Source organism: Aethalodelphis obliquidens, unplaced genomic scaffold (assembly GCF_003676395.1).
Source record: "Aethalodelphis obliquidens isolate GAN/ISIS:26980383/991018 unplaced genomic scaffold, ASM367639v1 scaffold49, whole genome shotgun sequence".
Taxonomy (NCBI): Eukaryota; Metazoa; Chordata; class Mammalia; order Artiodactyla; family Delphinidae; genus Aethalodelphis; species Aethalodelphis obliquidens.
In genome coordinates this window covers 6,211,466-6,233,867 of record NW_020837993.1, presented here as the reverse complement: position 1 = coordinate 6,233,867, position 22,402 = coordinate 6,211,466, and the positions used below count along the sequence as shown (strand labels likewise).

At 40.6% G+C, this 22,402-nt stretch overlaps 1 protein-coding gene across 11 annotated transcripts in view; it reads right to left on the bottom strand.

The window, feature by feature from the left end:
* The window catches only part of MCTP2 (multiple C2 and transmembrane domain containing 2), a 251,891-nt gene that overhangs the window by 119,681 nt on the left and 109,808 nt on the right, over window positions 1-22,402 (bottom strand). For 10 of the 11 annotated variants that reach the window (XM_027083170.1, XM_027083166.1, XM_027083169.1 and 7 more), the window contains 3 exons: window positions 12,036-12,200; window positions 9,633-9,763; window positions 104-290 (listed from right to left, as the gene is read on the bottom strand). In XM_027083170.1, the coding sequence (XP_026938971.1) occupies window positions 104-290; window positions 9,633-9,763; window positions 12,036-12,200 (483 nt within the window). Of the gene's footprint in view, window positions 1-103; window positions 291-9,632; window positions 9,764-12,035; window positions 12,201-22,402 lie in introns of those variants that run through there. The other variant, XM_027083172.1, reaches the window with a different exon arrangement.

Genomic DNA, 22,402 nt, shown 5'->3' with positions numbered 1-22,402 from the left:
AGATCTCTTCGAGGCAGTTTTTCAATTCATAGACTTTGTTTCAACTTAGAAGTGGGGGTGGGTGCGGGGGTCGGGAGCGGGTGTAGCAAGGCAAAGCACTCACGAATCGCTGGGCGATCTGCTTTCTCTCGCTGGGATCTGCCAAGGGGCACACACACAGATCTGAGACGGAGACTCCCGCGCAGGGCGTGAGGGTGACCAGCATCAAGAGTGTCCCCAGGCAGCTCTCCAGAGGCAGCTCCAGGCAGTTGGCTTGCTTCAGTGGGAGGGCTGAGATATCCACTTTACACCTGGAGCAGTTGCAGGAATCAGAGACAGAAAAGAGATTAACGCGTGGCAGCTGCTGAACCTCCAAAGCACCTGATTTTCATTTCATCCTCCCCATGAAACCTCACGCTGTCTGGGCATGGGCGATTCCAGTTACTAGAATCCAGCGATTCCAGTTACTAGAAGAGGTGGCAATTAGAGCTTTTGCATGTAATAAATTCATCAAGTATTTCTACTGGAAACACATTTATATATGGGCTGGTTGAGTAGTGAAGGTTGCAAGGGCTCCCCTGGCTGGTAACACTCCATCCCAGCCTAACACACCCTGAATGAAGGAGAGAAAGTGATCAAGGAAAAACAAAGAAAAGGCAGCGTGGAGAAAGTGGCAAATGAACCTGAGAAGCAGCAGATCTTTGACAAATAAGGTCTGCAGAGAAACGATGAGATCAAGAACGAGGAAGAAAACAGTTTCAAAGTTTCAACACTATGGATGCCGGCTCTAGAAGGCTGCTCTGGGCTGCTCTTGGCTGGTCTTCTACCGGCAAAGAGAATAAGAGACATTGGTTCAAAAAAAAAGGAAGAAAAGATAGGAGCTTTGCAAGCTGGAGAGGGTTAATGGAGAAACCACTTTCTTCTAGATTAATGCCGACTGGCCAGTTTTTATTTAAAGAAATGTGTTAAGGTGTTTTCCTTATAGGCATAGTTCCACAGGATTTCCCCAGGTGGGTTTCTGTTAGACAAATGGAGCGTGAAGTGCTACTGATGGATCCCATTTTGGCGGCACTGCCAGAAAAGGCTGCACCCATCTGCTATAAATTGCATGTTTTCCGCCTCTTAACAGTCAATGTTCTGGCGATGTTGAAAACCTCAAACACATTTAAATACAGAAGCAAACACCCATAAGGGGGGCGCTGAGGTGCTAAGCCATTTATTTGCTTTGACACGAAAAGTCTGGGATTGCCTGGACCACACTTGCTTTGTTCATGTGCAGGTAGGTGAGGTAGGCAGGGCTGAGCGGAGTGAGGGAGGGTAGTGTGTGTTTTTTGTTCTCATTTGCCATCTCTAGTTTTTGAATAAGATGACTATTCAAGACGTTATTTAAAAATGGAAGCACGGCCTCAGAATGTCTGACAGGAATGGATTCTTACCCTTAATCATCAATGGACTTTGTAAGTTTGCAGATAATAGGAAATAGGTAAACTTACTTTATATATAAAGCAAAGACAATTTTGAGCCACATGGATATGGAAAATGTTCCAGTTCAATAAATTTAAAAGAAAGCTTGCAATCCCTTCCCCAAAAAACATCAATATTAAAGGTCTATACCAGCTTTTACCACAGAAAATATTTTAATAGTGATATGTACCTATAAAATTAAATATATGTGGGTATTTACTTCCTAATTACCAAAAGCGATTCCAGTTACCAGAAGAGGTGGCAATTAGAGCTTTTGCATGTAATAAATTCATCAAGTATTTCTACTGGAAACACATTTTTATATATATATATTTTTTTTAATAACCCTCTATGATTTGAATCAAAACAATTTTTTTTCTGTGCAATATGGGATATTTCAAAGTTAAAGTTCACTACTGTGAAAAGAGGGGTTAGTAAATATTTCATAAGTATGTAAATGGGGAATTAATTTTGCTTGGAAAGAAAGAAATGTCAAGTGCTTTAACTGTGCCATTTCTACAAAACTAAGTACCCGCAAATTCTGAACAAGTATAGCAGTAGTTCATCTGCTTAGGAATACTTTGCTAAGCATTATTTTCCACTGTTATATACATTTTCATTTAATAAACCTCTTTCTTACGGAAAGACGAATGATCCGAATTTGTAAGACTTTTCTCTGGTGGTCACCTCCATTAGTCCAAAGTAGCAATAACCTATTTATGACACATTCATTTTAATATCATTAATAATGGCAGTTTTGTCCTTTGAAGTTTACCTTTTTGTTGTGGTGGTGGTTTTATTTATCTTCTGAACAAAGGAAAAGTTACAGGATCTCTGAGAGCAAATAATGTTTGGGAGTCAAAAATGATGTATAATGAGGAAATAATAATTTTTTTCTTGGATAATTCAAAATGGACCTGACAGTAATTCTAAAAAAGTCATCTAAAAAGACTGTGAGCAATATTAGCATATTTACAGTAACTCTGCACACTCTCCTCCTGACTGTCCAAAGGCACAGCTTACTTGAACAGAGCAGTTTATTAACTTAAACAAGTGTGAATCACATCTCAGATGAAATGCAAACTAAATATTGAATTTTGTCTCAGAAATTACACACTTTCACAAACTTTTCAGTCATTTCTGCCCACTGTGAAACTTTTCCACCTATCCCAGTTTTAAAGATTATTTCGATAACGAAGAAAGAAACCCTGCACAAAACATAGCCTTGCCTATTTTAGATAAAAGAGCCCCATAAACACCAGATGGGGGATTTCAGGACAAACTTAATGGATTCTACATTCCCAGTTAACTAATGAGTGAATTCAATCAAATACTTACTTTTACTTTCTTAGTGACTTGAAAGAGCAAATTAAATTGATACATAGGCAACAGGCCAATCAAAATTAAACCTTGATCCTTCTGCATATAGATTATGACCCAGTTTCTTAGGGTCCCTGCCCCATCACATGAATTAATTGATTCTTAAAACACTGATGTCTTTAGTCTTATGAATTAATGTAAAGCTAGCTTCTCCCTAGTGTTAACCGCCCGCTCTAAGGATGACTTTCTAGAACTGAACTGCTCTATCCACCTGGCTTCCCCATTCATTTTCACATTCTGGAAGACAGAAGGAAAGATGGGAGTAAGAAGAAATGAATCTCATACAAAACCCTTTCCTCCAGGCCTCCCATTTTTCTCTGTTTCAACCTCAGTCCCCATGGCTTCAGCTCATCCTCACATCTGAAGGAGAACCAGAATGTTTGGGAGGTTAGCCAGAGGCTGAAGAAATATTTACATTAACACCAAGCTAGGAACTAGCTTGTATGATCAGCAAAAGCAGTAGAGGAAAAAAAAAATAAAAATTAAGGACTTTTCTTCCAGAATTTCAGAATACTTTTACCACAATACTCATTGAATCTTCTAAAGAAAGGTTAAGTATCATATGAACTAAATGGCTTTCTTTAGTTTCAAGTAAAGATAAATACTCTAAAATCTTTAAGATATAATCATTCTGAAATATATTCATCAAAGACATGTTTAATATAAAAAATCTTGAAAGGAGACTCTGGGTTGCTTCCTTAATTTTCTATAGGGTACCAGATTCTACCCTGAGAAAGTACGAAATAATTTGGTCAGTCTCTTCATTTTTTCTCGTTGCTACTGAAGCATTACAGAATCTGCTGTTCTTTCCCAAGGCTTTCTGTTAACTGTTTAGTTACCAGTTCTGGGAAAAGTGCAGGGTTGGCCCCTAAGAATGCCTAGGAGAAGAGATCCAGCCCAGCTTCCTGGGCAAATCAAAACACCTCCTCCTCCCTTCCTTCTCATTCTTATAAACAATACTTGCTCACTCATTGATTCCAGAATTTTACAGGTGTTGTTATATATTCTCTTTCTCTTCCATTTTGTATCCCCTAAGTTTCTCCCCAAGCTCTACCCAAATGGCAGCCTTGTACGAGCACTGATGAAAACTGAGCTGACTACTATGGATGCAAATTTTCCTTGAAAAATAAACTCAGTTTTCAGATATGTGGTTTAAAGGGCTCTCCTAATGAGTGTTCCAATGATCATTAAAAACCACACCAACATTAATAAGTGATAGGAACTAAGACCATTTTTTCTGTGAAGGGCAAGACAGTAAATATGTTTTTAGTTTGTTGGCCACCTGGTCCCTTGCAACTACTCAACTCTCTTCTTGTAGCATGAAAGCAGTAATAGACAATGTACACAAATGAACAAGGCTGTTTTCCAATAAAACTTTACTCAAAAACAAGCAGCCATCTGCATTTGGCCCATGGCCCCTAGTTTGCTGGCCCCTAACCTGGAGAAATGCCAGTCATTCAGCTGTGGTGAATTATAGCAATGGAAGTATTTAAATTTTTTTTCCCAGGTTGGTAGCTGACAGTACAAACGCATTGATAAAGGTATCAAGAAATACTGACCTAAGAATAATTTAAAAGAAAAAATAAATTTTAACTCACCATGGCCCACGAGACTCCGGCCAACATATCTAAAGACACGTTTGTTAACAAAAACTGATAAAGCAATAAAACTTATAAAACTATTCTTCTATCTGAGGAAACAATGTGGAAAACACGTGCTCAGGGCATCCACATAAAACACATGAGTAATGAGCACTAGCAAATTAGGTCTATTCCTGTGGCATCATGTGTGACTCCACAGGCAAGGGGGGTGACCGTGTTTGGACCATCGTTCAGCAGGTGCTACACGCTGGCCCTTAGGTGACCAGGAAATCCTCATTCCGAAGTCAGAACTTAGACCATTCAGTCCGAAAGAGCTCCACTACGATAACAAGCTTTGCATTAGGAACATAAAATAGCAGAGCACTAATACATCTGTGTCTAGCCAGGAGCTGCTGCTGTTCATCTGCAGGTCATGGAATCCGATGGTTTTGTGACCTCACTCCTGCCTTCCTCTCTAGTTTCATCGCATGACATCACCCACCCTTCTCGTTCCTTTCCAGTTTCTCAGAATGTGTTCTCCCTCCTCTCTAAGCCTTTGTCCATGTGGTCCCATCTTCCTGGAAAGTTCTTCCTCCTTGTCAGGCTAACCACCACTCATGTTACAGGTCTCAGCTTAGACTCTCTTCTTCCAGGAAGCTGCCCTTCCACCCCCAAGACGCTGTCCACAACCTAGTGCCTGAGGACAGGATCCACCTCTGAACCCCCAGCACTTGGCAGGATGTCTGATACACGAGGTGCTCTACATTTGTTGAATAAAATGAACGAACGGACAAATGCATCCCAGTGGCAAAATAAAATTCCAAGTCAAAAACTCCAAATTATAAAGTCAGTGGTTTTTTTTTTTGTTAACCAACTAAATATTCTGTAGTGTCTATTTCCTCCCCTATCTAAAAAAAGAAGGGGAAATAAATATATGTACTAGGTGCCTCCCAGATTGAAAAGTCTGCGGTTCTATTCACCTGGAGGAAACAAGGACTAAATTACTTCTTTTTTTCCTCTGCAAGCTTTTTTTTTTTCTCTGCATATATTAAAGCCAGCCCCTCTGGCCCACAGGCAGTTAATGTGCTGATTTAGCGTTGTTTCTGACCTCCTGTTCCTGTCTTTCTCCATTAATCCCACCGCATTTTAATGTTTTAATTCAACACATAATTTTACCATATCAGTCAGCCAAACCTGCTTAAGTTCCACTTGCCATGATAGCTTTTAACCTCTTATTCATTACCATAACTCTATGCTTTATATTATAGACTGGTCAGCTTTTCACTTAAATGCAAGGGGAAGAAAAGGGTGCTAGAGTTTTAAAAGCTGTACATCTCAGAGGCTAAGGAAGGCGGTGAACAGGAAGAAAATGGTGGCTGTGTCATGCCTGGCTGTAAGAGCAGATCAGCGACATGGGGTGCAGACTGTCCAAAGAAATCCTCTAGCCCTGATTCCCCTCTGCACCACAGTCACCAGTAAACTGGTAGCACGTCAGAGCCACTTTCTGAGGCACCGCGTGGCGCTGAGGATTGGCTCTGAGGCAGCCCAGTTAAAATGAACTTGTGCATTCTCATTCTTAAGTTTCCAAACTAAATTAAGTCTAGAATATTCTGTGACAAATTAATCTCCGGAATCACAGGGAGATGTAAAATATACTTTAAGAAAATGATACAATCATGTTGAAATGGCACAGGCTGACAAGGGGGTTAATCTGTATTTCTACTCTTGCCATTTTGTTTAAAAGTTGGGGCAGGTTATATTTAGCTTTATTTCTTACTCCTCCCTAAAAATTCTGTCTCTAGACCACCGATGGACTCAAAAGACTGGATTATTTTGGTCCATGAATAAACAGCTGAATTAGTAGGCACCCTGGTCTGGGAGGGCTGTTGGGTTTGCCCAAGCACCTTCATCTTACCAGTCCTGACTTCCTCAGGAGTTACCTGTGGCTCAGTGGAAGGGATTTCAGAAAGTTCCCCGTGACTCAGGAGAGCCTGGAGGAGGCTGGCTACCAGGCGGGGGTGGGCCATGCCTGAACCATCACCAAGCCAGCAACCCACCAATGCCAACGTGATTTCTCTTCACATAACTGACCACTACTCCAGCTTTCTGTCCACAGCTACAAAACCCAGTATTGTTCAGGCTAATTGACACTGCTCAGATCTCCAGTCAACGAATGTCCTTCCCACCATGTCCTGGAAGACAGTCACTGATCACTTCTACCAAAAAATATAAAAAATGTCTCTCCTGTTTTGAAGAAACAAAAATATGCTGAATTTTAACTAGTGTTTCAGTTACTTAAATGACACAATTTTAGTTGCAAATGTTGTGGGGATCTATAGTTACCATCCAGAAAAAAAATCTCAAAATTAATAAGAATAATAATAGCTACCAACAAGAGACATTGTTGCCAATTGCCATGATGACCTGCAAATTGGTGGAAAACGCCATTACACAAACAGAAAACCACAAAGTCACTGCCCAAGGTCACGCAGCTAGCAAACACCGTGGTTACCAGCCAGTCCAGGAAGTACAACTCAGAGGCTGGTGTTCCTTCCCTCATGTCAAACTGCCCCGCAGAGGACTTTCTTAGGCCACGCAGAACTTTAAATTACTAGCATCAAGGTGTTATCCAAACACAAAATATGAGACAGGTCTGAGGACAGTTACGACTCATTCAACATTGTCAAAGACCCTTCTCATGCAAAAAGTTATTTCCCAACAGTTGGGAGATAAAATAACTGAGGCTTAGAATTACAACAAAGAACAGGAAAACAATAAGTGAACATTTTCAAATAAGAAGGAACAGTAAGTAACAGGTCTGTGATACGCATATGCCAGCACAATCTCTCTTTTAACTCTGACAAGAAGTATGTATTTTAGGGTAGGTCTCACCCCACCTGGAAGTTCACTCAGGGTAATGCTGTGTAGCCAACTCCCAAGAGATACTTTTGTTATCTTTTGTACCTTAGGAGAGGAAAAAGGAAAAGGATACCAAAAAAAAAAAAATCCTTTTAAAACCAATGAAAAGGAAGGACAGAATGACCACTGGGGCAGGTATACATCTAAGTTACAAACAGGAAATAGCTCAAATAATAAATGACAAAACATGGCATAAGAGGGACATCTCCAATTATTCTTTGTGTCTGTAAAGAAACTTAACACTCATTTGGAAAAGCGTTTCCTATTATGTGAAAGAAACATAACAGCACAATGACATGCAGAATGAAAGGCCATTATTTTCTGCACCTACTAAAATAACACGCTGGCCATCCATCACTGGGGGCCCAAATTCCCACCATTCAGATAACGCTTTGGGACACAGAGTTCTCTGCATTTGTGCATTTACGTGACTTATTCCTGCTCTGCTGGCTAGCACAAAGTTTCTGACCCTCCTACCGTGGGTGTTGGCAGGGCACTGGGGTGTCACGGTGGTGACCAGGGTGGGAGACACTGGCAAGACTCTGAGGTGTCTCAGTTACCCCATGGGGGAGAGGGTTGGGGGGAGACCAGTAAGGCATCTGACAGGCAAAATCTGTCAAATGCTTGACCACAGGAAGACCTCTCTCCTGGGTTGGAGAGTGTGACATGACCTAGTTTGGTACCCCAAAACACAAACCTGGCCCTGGAGATCTCCAAGGAAGCATGGCTACTACCTGCTAGAGCAGCACAGAGCTGGGGACGAGAGGGCTGTGCAAAGCAAAGGGCCATGACACGTGGAGGGAAAAGCACCCATATCTCAGTCAGCAGTGCTGCTCTCCTAGCAGGTGTTTGGACATGTGTGGATGAGCCGTCAGTGTATGTGTGTGTGTGTCTTCCACAGGATAATTGGGGAATGTAGCTGGCATCAGGTGGGTGAGGGCCAGGTTTATTAGGCACCTGGAACATGCCCGGCCGTCCCATGAGACAAGGTGCCTCTGCTGAGAAGCATGGGAGGAATGTTCCACGGCCTCCAAACTCCCACCTGTCTATCTCAGGAGGAGCCACTGAGGTGGGACAGGGTAACGGCAGCAAAAAGAGCTGACGTTCCGTGCACCGGGCTCTGCTAAGCGTTTTACACAGAAAAAGCACTGCATCAGGTATCGGGTTAGCTGGGGCTCATCCCATTTCTGCCCCTAAATTCCTTGCTGACGGAAAAACATGACTTCTCTGGGCCTCTGGACTTCTTCATCTATAAAATGAAGGGGTTCTACTGGATGAGTGTTTTCAATCTTTCATTTTCAGCAGGAAACTCTTCCCTCGAATGGAGCTCTACCAATGTAGAGCACAGGTAAAAGTGGAGATGCTCTGGTTTGAGGAGACCCCCGTTCTCCAAGGTGATCCCAAGGCATCTCCCTGAACCCAGGGTTCCAGAGAACTTGGTTTGAAAAAGCCCACAAACAGCCGTTGAGAGTCCTTTAAATGCTTATACTTAGGACTGGTGGACAAATTGTATGCATATGGGCTGAACAAAAGGCAGTAGTTTGGTGGGAAAAACTTGGTCTTTGAAAACACAGAATCCTGACTCTCACACTCGCTGCTCTGAAGCCTACAGCGAAGATGTATGCAAACCTTTTGCACTCCATTTCCTCATCTATAAAACAAAAATAATACCACGAACTTGCAGGGCTATCAGAAAGATCAGAGATGCACGCTTCCATCGGCATCTCCTTCATGCTCAAACTGGAGCAGTCACAGTGCAGGCACAATTGCATTTGACTATATTCTTACTACAATCCTATAAGGAAGCAATAGTACTTACACTATTTTTTATTATGTACGAGTGAGCCCCTCAATTAAGTTGGGAAGGTCCAAAGTAAAGAAATAAAACAAATCTGGCCTCAATAGATTTCATTATGATTTGCCACCAAGTTCATCAAGGACACTGAAAAGTTTCCATCAATTTGGGACACCTAGCTTCACAGTGTTACTAAACTATACGGTATTTCACTAAGTAGCAAAACCCAAATCATAGGGTGCATTGGACACTTATACCAACATTTCCCAAAGAGTCTGAGATGGTACATTATCTTTCTTTAGAGACTTCCTGGCACATACAATTTTCTTCTGTTGTAATCAATACTAAATTAAAAAAATGAAAAAACTTTCCCCAGGTTAGGGCCCAGCTAACTTATGGCTCCTTGGGGTGGGGATATGAGGTTTTATTCTAAGCTCAAACAGATAAAGATATTCCCTCAGACCAGCCTCAATGCAGACACATATCCCACCGTTTAAAAAGCAGAGCAGACTCACGTGCCCAGACGTTCCTCGTGCTTTTTGCTGTCCTTTCCCCACACTTCAATGTCCAAAATGCCCATCCTGTCAGAGAAGTAGTGAAAGTCAAACTGTTCCTGCCACTGCGGATTTGCACTCTTACACAGTGTCTAGAAAACATGCAGTTATATTATTTATTTTCTTAAAATGGCATTCATTGCTACAGCAACTACACATTCATTTCATTTCTAAACAGCAGGAGATCATAATTATGGTTATGATTGCTCTTATAAAGTTAAACTTTTCTTTTTGGAAACGAAAGGGACTTCAAGGTTCCAGGAATTGGCAAAACATCATACTCTTTTAGCTGACTCCCCAGACTCACTAATTTATCCACCAAATTTGGAGAAACACTGTTATCCCAAAAGAAACCATAAATGTTATATATATATAAAACACATACTTTTGATATATATATATTTATTATATAATATTTTTACACACATACAATAATGACTATTGAGATATGCTCTCTATATAATATATTTCAATAGACATTTTACAGTTGTTCTCTCTTATGAAAGATACTAATTGGTTAACCAAATGGAAGTAACATTTTTATTGGCACATCCATTCAGTGCTGGCTTAAGAACTATATGAATTAACAGTCTGGGGTCTTAATTAACATCTGTCAGATGCATTACATGAGAAACCCATAACCTGTAGGCCGCTGCCTATTTTTAAATCCAAGTTTACTGAACCCCGTCACTAGAATGAGAGGAAAACTATGAAATTCCACTGCAGCCAAACCTAAAAATTAACAAGCATGGTCTGAAAACTCCACAAGTGTTCCTGTGTTCTCCGAAAGTGATTTCAAATTGCTTGTGTGTTTGATTCATTGGCAGGACTTTCATTTTTGTTTCAATTACACAGAGATTCAATTTGTGAATAAAAAGTGAGCAAAAACGCAGGCCACTAAGTATCAGGACCTCAGGGCCAACTATTAAATCCTGGGGCCAAATATCCCCGTGTGAGAAAACAGGGACTGCTCAGATCTCAGCTACAGCCAACATCACGTAACATCATTTACGCTGTTTTTCATCATCATTGGGCTTAAATATATCAGATCACGGCATTTTGAAACCATGAAGGAAAAAAAAAACCTATTAGACCACAAATTAAGTGCAATATTCCCCAAGGGGGAACGTAGCAGACACTGGACTAATTCTACACTTCCCCTTAGTCTAAAAGGGTACGTGTGCTTAGTGATGAATAATTTTTCTATAAATCCTTACCCTGACCCTGGATCATTAAAGGAATCTTAGTGGAGAGCTGTCGTCATCCTGGATATACTCACTGTGAGGTACAGCCTAAAACTGCCTGGTTAAAATAATTATCTGTATATTTCTGCTGTAACTTGTCTTCAATTTTTTGCATTTCTTATAATAAACGATTCTTCAATAAGAGCTTCAATTCTCTACTCCTTGTGGAGTAAATGACATTTCATATTTGATTCTGCACTGAAAATTGTGCAGCAGAGAAAACCTCTTGCCCCCCTAAATCATTTTCTAACTAGTCTGCTTCAGTTAAGTCCTCTACACTCAAAAGCCCAAACTGCAAATATCCTCAGGCCTATTTTCAAAATCTTCCACCGATGTTTTTCTTCCTATGTGGCTTTTGGCAAATGACTTAACTTTCAAGTACCCTAGTTCCCTCAATCCATAAAACATAGGAAATATTTCTGTCTGACAGTTATGTAAAACTAATTAATTACCATGGTTTGGAGACTAGTGTTTTTGAAATAAAAACCACACCAAATTACTGAGATTAAAAATTAAATGGAAGTTGGATCAGCAGAATAAGATGATTGATTTTTAAAGACGGCTAAAAAAAGCCATTACCTTTGGTCAAAACAAATCACTTTTAATACTTTTTAGATAGTTTAAAAAAATCACAGCAAAAAAACCCCCAGCAGCACTAGATGTCTATTTTTAGTGTTCATACCAACAAGTTAGAGAAAGCCCGGAGTACATAATTTTGAAAACATGTTTAGTTAACTCAAATATTTTAATCCAACTATAACATATTATACCATTTTATTTTTATACGATGTTGAAAGCATTTAGTAATCCTTTTCCCTCATTCTCTGAAACATAGTTTGCTTATTTTCAAAACAAAAATAAGCCATGCATTCAAATCTATTATTTAATAAGCTTTCTCTAGCTTTAGTTTAGTATATTAAAATAGATTATACTAAGCGATCAAATATCCATATTAATAGACTGCACCTATACAATTATCTTGTTTTCTGGGTTGCTCCTAATACAGTTAGGAGGGTTAAAAATAAATTCTGTTCTTGCGAAGTTTAGAGTGGGAAAATATTTTTTTCCATTGTTTTAATCTTAAAGATATTGTTCTCCTTAAGGAACTGACAGAACTTACCTTACTTTTATACCTCTGATCTCCTAGTTTTAACTGGACAAACATCTCTGTCATGCTTCCTCCTGAGACATTCTTTCCTTCCAACAAAGTTATACTTATAATCCCATTCCAGAGTTGGTTCTTTTTCAAGAACTCTGAGAGCCGGAGGTTGCGTATCAAAGAGGACTAAAGCAAAAAATAAAGATAACATATAAACTCGCTGATAATTCTTGAGTGTGACTTTGGTGATCAGAGGAATTCCAGCTTTCAATATTTGATTAGAAATAGCACTCCCTGCCTGGTAAAAGTGTTAATATTCTTCACTGGCTTTGCAAACCTGCAATCACAGTTATGTGACTTCCTTCTCAAGCATTGGACTTGACACATATAGCAAAGCACGAATTCGAACAACACTTGCATTTGGCACTGGCCTGTACTCCCACCTAGATGTGCTCTTTGGTAGCAATCCTTCAGCTGGGCCTTTGGCTATTTTAATAGTAGGAAGGGAAGAAAGGCATTCTGGGAAATAGAGATATAAGAACGAGGCACTACTTTTCAGGGAAACAAAATACCTCTGGGCATTTAGAAATTATGGTTTTGAATTTATCCTTCACACTTGAATCTGTCCCCACTTCCCTTTATTCCTTGGGCTACGACTAAAAAGCCTAACACCACTGTGAGATTCACAACTCCAGATATAGCCTGTAATCGGCTAGCCAGCCAAATGAGCTTTGCAGAGGGAAGGCTGCGTAAAGAACACAGCCCCATGGCTGGGACCCAGTAGGGGTTCAGTAACTTGTTACCTTATTTTTGTTTCCTTTTCTACATTGTATTACTCACACACACCTTAAACAGAATATAGAAAAAGGCAAATATCCCCTATTATTAAATTATAAAGAGGCCAAGCACACTTTAATTTCCATTATGTAAATTTTCGAACACACACAAAGATAGAACAACAAACCTCCATGTGCTTATTTATCAGATTCGACATTTTGTCAACCTTATTTCACCTATCCCTTCACTATTTTTTTTTTCTGCCTGAAATATTTGAAAGCAAAATCCTTGTTTGTTTTTACATAAGAACCATGCTATGATCACACTCAACACAAGTAACCATCATTCCTTTAATACTGTTAAATGCTCTGAAGGTCTCAACAGTGTCTTTTTATGGTTAGTTAGTTTGTTTGAGTGAGGATCCCCGACACGATCTGCAGGCTGCATGCAGTCCAGGCTGCGGAGTTCATTCACGTTCTCCGTTCAATAAGTGAAATGGCACAGAGTGTGGACGGCTTGATTTGAGGGAGAAATAAATGGGCTGAAGAAGGTAGACGGTGTCGAGGATCATAGTAAAGCAATGAATTTCTAACACTATATATTCATTCCTGTCATCTGCTCACTCTATCTTCGAGATCATTTAGGCATCAATTTGCTCGGTTTGATGACCAGTTAGTCACAATTTATCACAACACACAGTATGTCAGTGCCATGTTAATTACATGCCAGCTTACCTCATCCAACACACGTCACTCCACCACCCTTAATAAATGATGCAATAACGCCAAGTGTTTGGATCCTTTTATGATTTCCTTAAACAAAATACTTTTAAGGAAATCTGTACTCCCAACTTCATGTCTGTGTTGCTTTTCTCTTGAAATTGGAATTCACACAAATGCACACACACACACACACACACAAATGCACACATACACACAGGGGTTTGGAGGTGCTGAAACAGAGCAGGAAAGGGAGATGGGAAAATAAGTAATTTTTTTAAAAAAGAAAAAAACCCTCTCCTCTGGAAAACATGAACGCTTCTTTCTCTAACTTCTATTTGCAGTTGGGTTGTGGACAGAATATATTCAATAATGAAGGTGTAGGAAATAAAGTTAAGTAATTTTATATTTGCTAAAAACAATGCACACCATCACAATATATAGACAGATACATATATAAATATGTATATAATCTATATGTGTGCATACAGATGTAGTACACTTAATACATTCTCTAGCTTAGTAAGCACACGGGCTGAACATTTCTATCTTTAAAAAGAAAATGAGATTTTGATTCATATATCCTGCTGCACTTTCCTTTTTTATGTTTTTTTTCTTCTTAAAGTTCGACTTGCCAACCAACAAGCTGAAGCATGACCTGTCCCATGGCTATGCTTCAAAGTTCCGACAGATATATTCCTCCCTAAACACTGCAACTATTTCAAAATCCTTTTTATAAAGAAGGGAGTAATGTCCACAAGGGATCAAAGGGCATCCTACAGTCTGGCAATTGCCTAAGAAAAATGGCAGTGCTTCCATGAAATATGCCCTAAAATAATTTTGCGGCTTGGTATGTCCTAATTTCAAATTGGATGTTTATCTTGGAAAGGCTTCTAACTTGTCCATAAAACAGTCCCACTTAGCTCTATGAGCTCTGTGAAAATGGAATCCAAAGCTGGTTATTAAGGGGGCCCAGAGATAGGTTCCATATGGCGGAACAGCATGGGAGGGCAAGGCAAAGGCCTACATCAGGCCCGGCTTGGCTGGAGCTCCTGATCTATCCACGGACACTCGTTGCGTTACACTCTAACATCTGGATTATTGCTTGCAATGTCCCTGGGAAATATCCACTTTCCATCAAAGCTTTTATCTATCTCAGTCGGACTTTGAACATTTTAGTATTTAACACAGTCATGTTTGATGTGATGGACTTGCTCTTTGCTGTCCAAGATTTTTTTTTTTTCCTTACTAAAAGCGGGGTAGGAAAAGAGAAGTATTTATTGCACAGTTCACAGATAGAAAAGGACACAGGACCATTAGTCTACTTATTTCACCCTAAGTATTTCTGCAAAGTCCACTATAAGGTTATGTCCAAAAAAAGTTTCACTTGCGAGCGATGCAGTCTAGGATATGAGGATGAGCTTTAAAGACGTTTCTTAACTACTTTCGCATTTCTCTTCCACCCTTGAGACTTGTGATGAGGCTTAAGAGCAGGGTCTGTGGTTGTGGGCGGCATCCGGGCCATCCCATGTGTGCTCTGATGCAGATCTGGGCTATCCAAATCTTTTGTGCTTGTCAAAAGCTCCCTTTCTCCCCACCATAAATCGACTCCTCCGCACTCACTCTGTTAGCTCAATAGGTGAGGTTTTCATGACCGTGCCCGAGCCCTATATGTGAAATTTGTCATCTTAATGCAGCTTGGAATGTGAAAGCAGAGAAGGAAATGACCCATCAAAAGGAGAAACCCACCCCACCTGAGCTGAAACAAACACCAGGAGATAGAGCAAAGCTTCTGGGTCCCGACCCTAATTTCTCAGCAGACATAATGGATAAAATATAGTACATCAGGGTTTTGTTATTTTTCTCCTTCCTCCCAGAAGATCAGAACCTTTTACTATTTCTACGTGGATTCATTCATAGGCTCTCTTCCTTGGCCCTCACCCCACCAAATCCACACCCAGAAAAAGTGACTTTCTTTTGAAACATGCAACTTAGTTATGACTAGCGAAAACAAGGTGTGATATTTAACTTTAAAACATACTAGCTTTTGTAAAAATGAAACAGATTCCAAAACATTAATATGCTTCCAGGTCACGAAAATTTCACAGGAAGGAAGGGAAGAAAGGGAGAAAGACTGAAAGTATAGGCTGTGGGGCGTCTGCTCACTGCCAACAGGTGCAGAATTCTCAGGAGTTTTTGATCTAGGAATAGACTCTCAAAACAGTGAATAGATTTTCCTTCCTGGGACATAAAAAACAGATTGCAGCTTGGCAACATGCATTATTTGAGGATTTTGGCCAAGTGGCATGCTGTGAAGACAGCAATGTGGACTCCAGTACCCTGATTCCCGAAAGGAAACCCTGGGATAGTGGACCTGTCAGCTCAATGCCTCCTGTCCGTCCCAAGCCAGGGAGAATAGCAGAGAGGTCAGAAGTAAAGAAGGATCCTGATAGGAGGGCACAGAGTCCAGAAGCTGGGGCCATAGCCTGCAGTTATCAAAAGCAATGTTATATTCAGTGATGCCACAGTCCATAACTAACTATGCTGACCAATACCACGGGGTAACAATTCAAAGCACTCCCTTGGGTGACAAAAAAACACCAAAACATTAAAAAAAATTAAAATTAAAAATAGGGGTGGGACTTCCCTGGAGGTCCAATGGTTGAGGCTCCGTGCTCACAATGCAGGGGCCCCGGGTTTGATCCCTGGGCAGGGAACTAGATCCCACATGCATGCCACAACTGAGAGTCTGCATGCTGCAACTAAGACCTGGTGCAGCAAAATAAATTAATAAATAAATATTAAAAAAAATAGGGGCATTGAGAAAATGTTTTTACAAGGTTTTTGTACTAGGCCTACCTTACTGCTGCCAATTACTGTATGGGTACCTTTTAGATCATCTCAGTGATGGAGATTTAAAAGTATGTGTTCCGATGTTGCCAATCCATCTTATTTTGACTCTCATTAATTATTTTTCCTGAGTCATTGTGAGAAAGTAGGGAGTCAAGGAGACAAATGCATGAAAAAAAAAGAAAGGAACTAACTTTGTAAGCAAAATGAGGAGTAAAGCAAGATTCCAACTATGTTGGCAATGCTTAGAAAAACTAAGGAAGAACATTCAGTCTATAAAAGGTTTCCCTGAAATATTCCTTCCAAGCTTTTTCAATATGTAAAACTACTTCTCATTGTCAACAGCTTTTACAGCATGACATGAGAAGATCCATACGTTCATGCAACAGGCTTCCAGAAAGCTGCTACTCGACAGCTCCTTATATCATCTGAAGAGAACCCTGTAGGCATAAATTCTCCTAGAACTACACAAACATTTTTGCATAGGATATAAAGGAAGCCCTTTAAATTTCCCACAGGGGAATGGACATGAAGGATGAGATTTATATTTATAGATTAAAACTATTTCACAGTCCCAAGGATATGAATAATCTGTGTGCACAAAGATGTTAGCTCTAAAAGGATTATATTAAATTTTTTTAATTAAAAGGGAATATCCTCACTCCATGTTTGAACTTAAAAATAAAAATTAGATGAAGAGAAGATTTCTAAATATTGATAAAGTCCATAAATACCCAATGATTCTCAGGGTTCTGGACTGAGGGGGGAAAAAAAAATGAAGGCCATGTGATTCAACAAGGTTTTCCTTTTTGCCCTGACCTCTAAAAAGCTCAATATTAAATGCTGGGCTCATATACGATAATATTCATCAACTAGTATTTCTTGATTCACATGGGTCATCCTGCAGGCCTTCATGTCTGTGTTCCGTATTTCTATGTCTCTCCTTCACTTAAAATAGGTTAAGGGCACCCCTATACGAGACTGGGACTAGGGTGAGGCAAGTGAGGCATTCGGGGTGAAACATTTAAGGAGGTGCTCACTTCTCAGTCTTCTGCAAGGGCAGGGCTGGCCCCTGAGCCCGAGTGCCTTCTCATGTTTTACACCCCAGGCACCTCACCTGCCTCACCCTAATCCCAGCCAAACCTAAGATTTAGCAGTGCTCCCCACTGCTCTACAAGGCCTGCCCCTCTAACATCCCTGGCTTTGCCTCCTACTTTCCCTAGCATCCCACGCCGTACCCTAACCCTCACCAGTGGCTCTCAAACATCACTATGCTTCCGAATCACCTGGAAGCCTTGCTAAAAGATGGCTGGGCCCCGTTTCCAGAGTTTCTGATCTCAGAGGCCTGAAATGGAGGCCCAACATCCACACTTCAGAAAATGTCCAGGTGACGCTGATGGTGTTGGCCCAGGGGCTCTCCTTTGGAACTGATAACAAAGAATTCAGAGCACTTGCCATGCACCACATTATTTTATAAATGTCCTGTCTCAATTCACTTCCTCCTCCTTCTCATCTGGTGAGATTCACTCCAGCTTTCTCAGTCCCCAGCCTTCAATCCACCCCACCCACCTGTAAAGCCAAGATAAGGGCCTAGTCTCTGAATATCCCCACCTCCTCACTCTCACCTCTCCTAATCCCTCATCAGTTATGATGGCCAACTCTTGGCTCCGAATTCTCAGGACAGTGTTCCTGACAATATAGTATGTGCTCAGTAGTGAGAGGCTTTTTTTTTTTTTTGGCCAAAACTGAACCTAATGTCACTGAGAGGAGAGATCTGATGCAAAGTTTAGGAAGGAAGTGGCTCTGTTCTTCTGGGCTGGAGACACACAAGGTTTGAGAGTTCTAACAGATCCAAGGTCTTACCTGAGCATGACTGAAGCCCACAGAAATGAGGAAAGCCTCTAGAAACCATTCTGCTCAGGGTAATGCTGACCTAGACTTCAAAACAAGGCAGTAGAAGCATCGGGGTTAAGATATTTAGACGTGTGCCCGTGCAGTGTCACTTCTAGATAGATAGGCAGGCATGTAGGTAGGTAGAAAGCGAGATAGGCATACAGACAGACAGACAAATAAATTAGGTAGATATATAGATGAGATAGATAGGTATATGGATGTATATGGCTGTTTAGGGTATACCATTCTCCAATCCTTCAAATTTAACCAAGAAAACAAAAAAGTAGAAGGTATTACTAAGGGTGGGCATTTGAGTTAGGAATGTCTCAAAATGAAAAGGAACCAACCAAACAAAAAGCATTCTATTAATTGGGAAAGTGGTCCAGGCACAATACTTTCAGTTTAGTTCTACAAATGGACCACACTTCTTGCAAGGCGGTTTGCTTGTGCTACTTCCTGGGTTTATAGCAAAAGAAGGACATGGGTCCACCTAGAGAAAGGAACAGTGACAGAGGGCATTTACCAGTAAGGTGGGAGGACTGGCATCTCTTCCAGTTTGAGCAGTTTCTTCTCAACCCAAAACTATAGGACAGACAAAACAATCATCCAAACTTCCTCCTGGTTCTTACCTGGGCTCTGGTCACAAAGCACGTCATGATATGTAGTTGGATAGATAGGTAGATGATAGATAGATAGACAGACAGGTAGATAGATAGGCAGACAGACAGACAGAAAGAGCTTCCCTCCAAGTTCTCTGACTGTCCTCTTTCAATTTAAGTTCCTCCACATTAAACTAGCTCCTACAGGAGCTAAATATGCTAAAACCACACTTCTAAAGCCACCGGAGTCCCAGCCCTGCAAAGTGCTTCAACCTGCAATGAGGTCTTCAGTGAACTTGGCCCACGTGTTAGAAGCAAAATTGACAAGGTCAACCTGTATAACTGAATCAAAGGCAAAAGCACAACCACAATAATTTGCTGAGACTTCCCAGACTTCACGCATTTGGCCAGACAGCTAACCCACAGACACAGCCACCCCCGGGGCAGCAGCCTATGGGAGGGGTCACAACTGACAAGGATGCCACGTCACCCCCTGGCAAGACAGCGTATAGTCACAAGACCCAACCAGCATCCCATCACAGGGGGCTGCTGGGTGATGAGGCTGAGAATGGCACACTTCAACAAGCCCAAGTGGACAAACCAGCAGAGAAAGGAGGCGCTGGCCCATGCAACAGACAGCTCTCCGGGTTCAAGACCAACCTCAGCAAAACACTGCTACTACTAACTCCACCTTTCTGAGACCGCCTACCTGTTCTGAGTCCTAGATGTCAGAGAGCTAGAAACAGAGGCGCAGACAGAGCCCAAGGGAAAAAGAGAAAGTGGAAAAGGGGAAAGAAGACAAGGGAGGACATAACCTAAATTCAGGCCGAACCCTCACCATGTAATTCATGACTCTTACCAAATCATGACACTGAAATAAAGTATCCAAAAAAGCCGAAAGCAAGAGCGTAGCCCCTATATTTTGTCAGGGAATACAACAGGAAAAGAGATCCATTCCAGGTACTACGAACAGAGGGAATATAATGCGGAGAACAGGTGATGGAAAAGCTGAGACGCCAAATAGAGTATATGGAGAAAAGTTAAGGTCAGTGACAGGAGGAAGCAGCCAGCACTCTTAGGCTGGAGTGAGGGCGGGGCGGGCAGACTTTCTGTAAAGTTCCAGGTAGTAAGAATTAGGGTCTGCCCCAAGTACTCAACTCTGCCACGTCAGCCAGAGGCAGTGCATACACAAATGAGTGCAGCTGCGTTCCGATCAAACTTTATTTGCAGAAGCAGACACAGGGCTGAATTTTGCACTCAGGCTGAAGTTCAATGACCCCTGGGCTAGAGAGAGAAAAAGAGTAAATGCCAGGATCAGGGTACAGAAAAAAAATGTTGCACTAGGTACAGGGATGTCTTCTACCTTAAACGGCTGACACATAATTGCATAAAACAATGGGTCAGAAGAGGGGCCATGTGAGAATAAATACTTATCTCAGTGCAAATTATCTAAAATGAAGAAAATCCGTAACTAAAAGGGCACTGTGGTCACTCATAATACAGTCCCAAATGAAAGGGCAAGGGTGTGGTCTGTATATACGCAGATTTTCTGAATACAATCAGTGACCCATCAATTCCATATTTTATCATCGTGTTTTTATCCCATTAGACTATTTGATGTAAGAGAAGTAACTGCTGTTAATTATCTATCTCTGTAACTATTATATACATTAGAAAGTGAGAAGTAAGGTTTGGAAACAGGTCTATTCACAGAAAAGATTGTGCGTAGTAAATATCTAAAAAGAAGTAGTTATCTGATTCAGGTCCTTTTAAGTAAGATTTTCAGTTCTCTCTTTAAAAGGATCATTAGAAGGAAAACAAAGGCTTTTGTATGAAACCTAAAGCTATTTTTTAAAGGCAATCTCTATGTATTTACTGTATTAAAATCAAGGTCAGCATCAAAATCAAGGAAACGGGGAATTCTCTGGCAGTCCAGTGGTTAGGACTCTGTGCTTTCACTGGAGAGGGTGCAGGTTCAATCCCTGGCTGGGGAACTAAGCCCATGAGAGACCAAAAAAAAAAAGAAAAACTCAGGAAATGCTTTAGAAGACAGTCCACAAAGACTGCCATTCTGGGTCCCTCTAGATGATGCAAAATTATAAACTTATGGGTCTAAGAGCAATTATTTAAATAAAGTTAAGTTATTATAAGAATAAGATTGAGGTGAAAGAGTCAATGACATTTTATAGGTAATACATCACTTAGGGCTAGTGAAATTTTAGATACTCATAGTAAGTAATCTTCCTTATATTAAACTTCTGTTACCTAATTTTTAAATATAATATGGAAATCCTAAAAGAGAAGCTTATAGTTTAAAAATACCAAGATAGGTTGATCAGGGTATTTTAACTACTTACACAGAAGGTTAATCACAGAGTCTATAGATTTTCCACATGACTCATTTTCATAAGCTAAATTAGAAGCTATCTCATGTTTTCCTCCCAAACTGCAAACTCTAAGCAGCAAAATGTCAACCTAACAATTGAAACTCTTCACCAATATATAAATGGCATCTCTCATATAAGATAGCAAGTAGCTTTCAATGACCTATATTCATCTAAGGTTTTACTAAACATTGTATTAGGTTTGGGCATTTAGTCTCTGAGCCCAGTGCACTGAAGTCAAAATTCTAGAAACGACAATGACAGGGAAAAAAGAAGATGACAGTTCCAGGATCCTCTGTTCCTTTCATATTTTTGATAACATTTTTCCTCCCCCTCTTCATTCCTTTGACTGTTCTTCCTAACCTCTCCTGTCATCCCCTAGACTCCCATATTCCCCAAGCTCACAATTTTTCTTTCTAGCCTTTATGTTCTTCCGCAAACTGCCAGTGCTCTTCCACAGGCCGGATGTCCCTAACTAAAGATGGTTATTGATGTACAGTACCAGTGTTTTAGTGCTGCAGCAGAATCAATAAATGAGAAAATACTGCTTTGTCAGGTTTCGCCAGAGCATGCTGGGAAACTTTACCGCTGCGAATGGTTACAGCAACTCTTAATACATGAGAGGGAGAGCCGGGCGCCCTTCTGTGCAGAGAAATGATGTTCTTCTACCCTCTAGTGACTATAAAGGAATAAGACAAAAGCTGGAGGAATTTTTTGAGACCACTTCACATGATTATTTACTGCCTCTGAAGTTTATTTCTAAAAAGAACCAGAGTCTTGGAAACCAAGTGAACAGGTAGGATTAAAAAAAAAACAAAAAACACCTTAGCCTGGTTATTTTTAAAGTGCTCAAAAATGCAAAGGATATACATTTTAGGAAGAGTCAGAACTTTGATTCCTCTGGATTTGAAAAAGCAAGGTTTAGAAAGTTTACCTTCTTTCCTAGGAACTAGTCAGGTTTCAAATCTCTCCTTCTCTCTCTTTCACATACACACACTCTTACAAACACACGGAATCTGTTTCAATCTCCTTATTTTATAGAGAAGTAAACAACTGCAGTGTGGTGAGGTTAGAAATGAGAGATGGCATATAACTGTGTATACATGTGTGTGTATAAATAAATGCATATACAGAGATTGCCCAGCACCCTCCCCTCATACACGGAC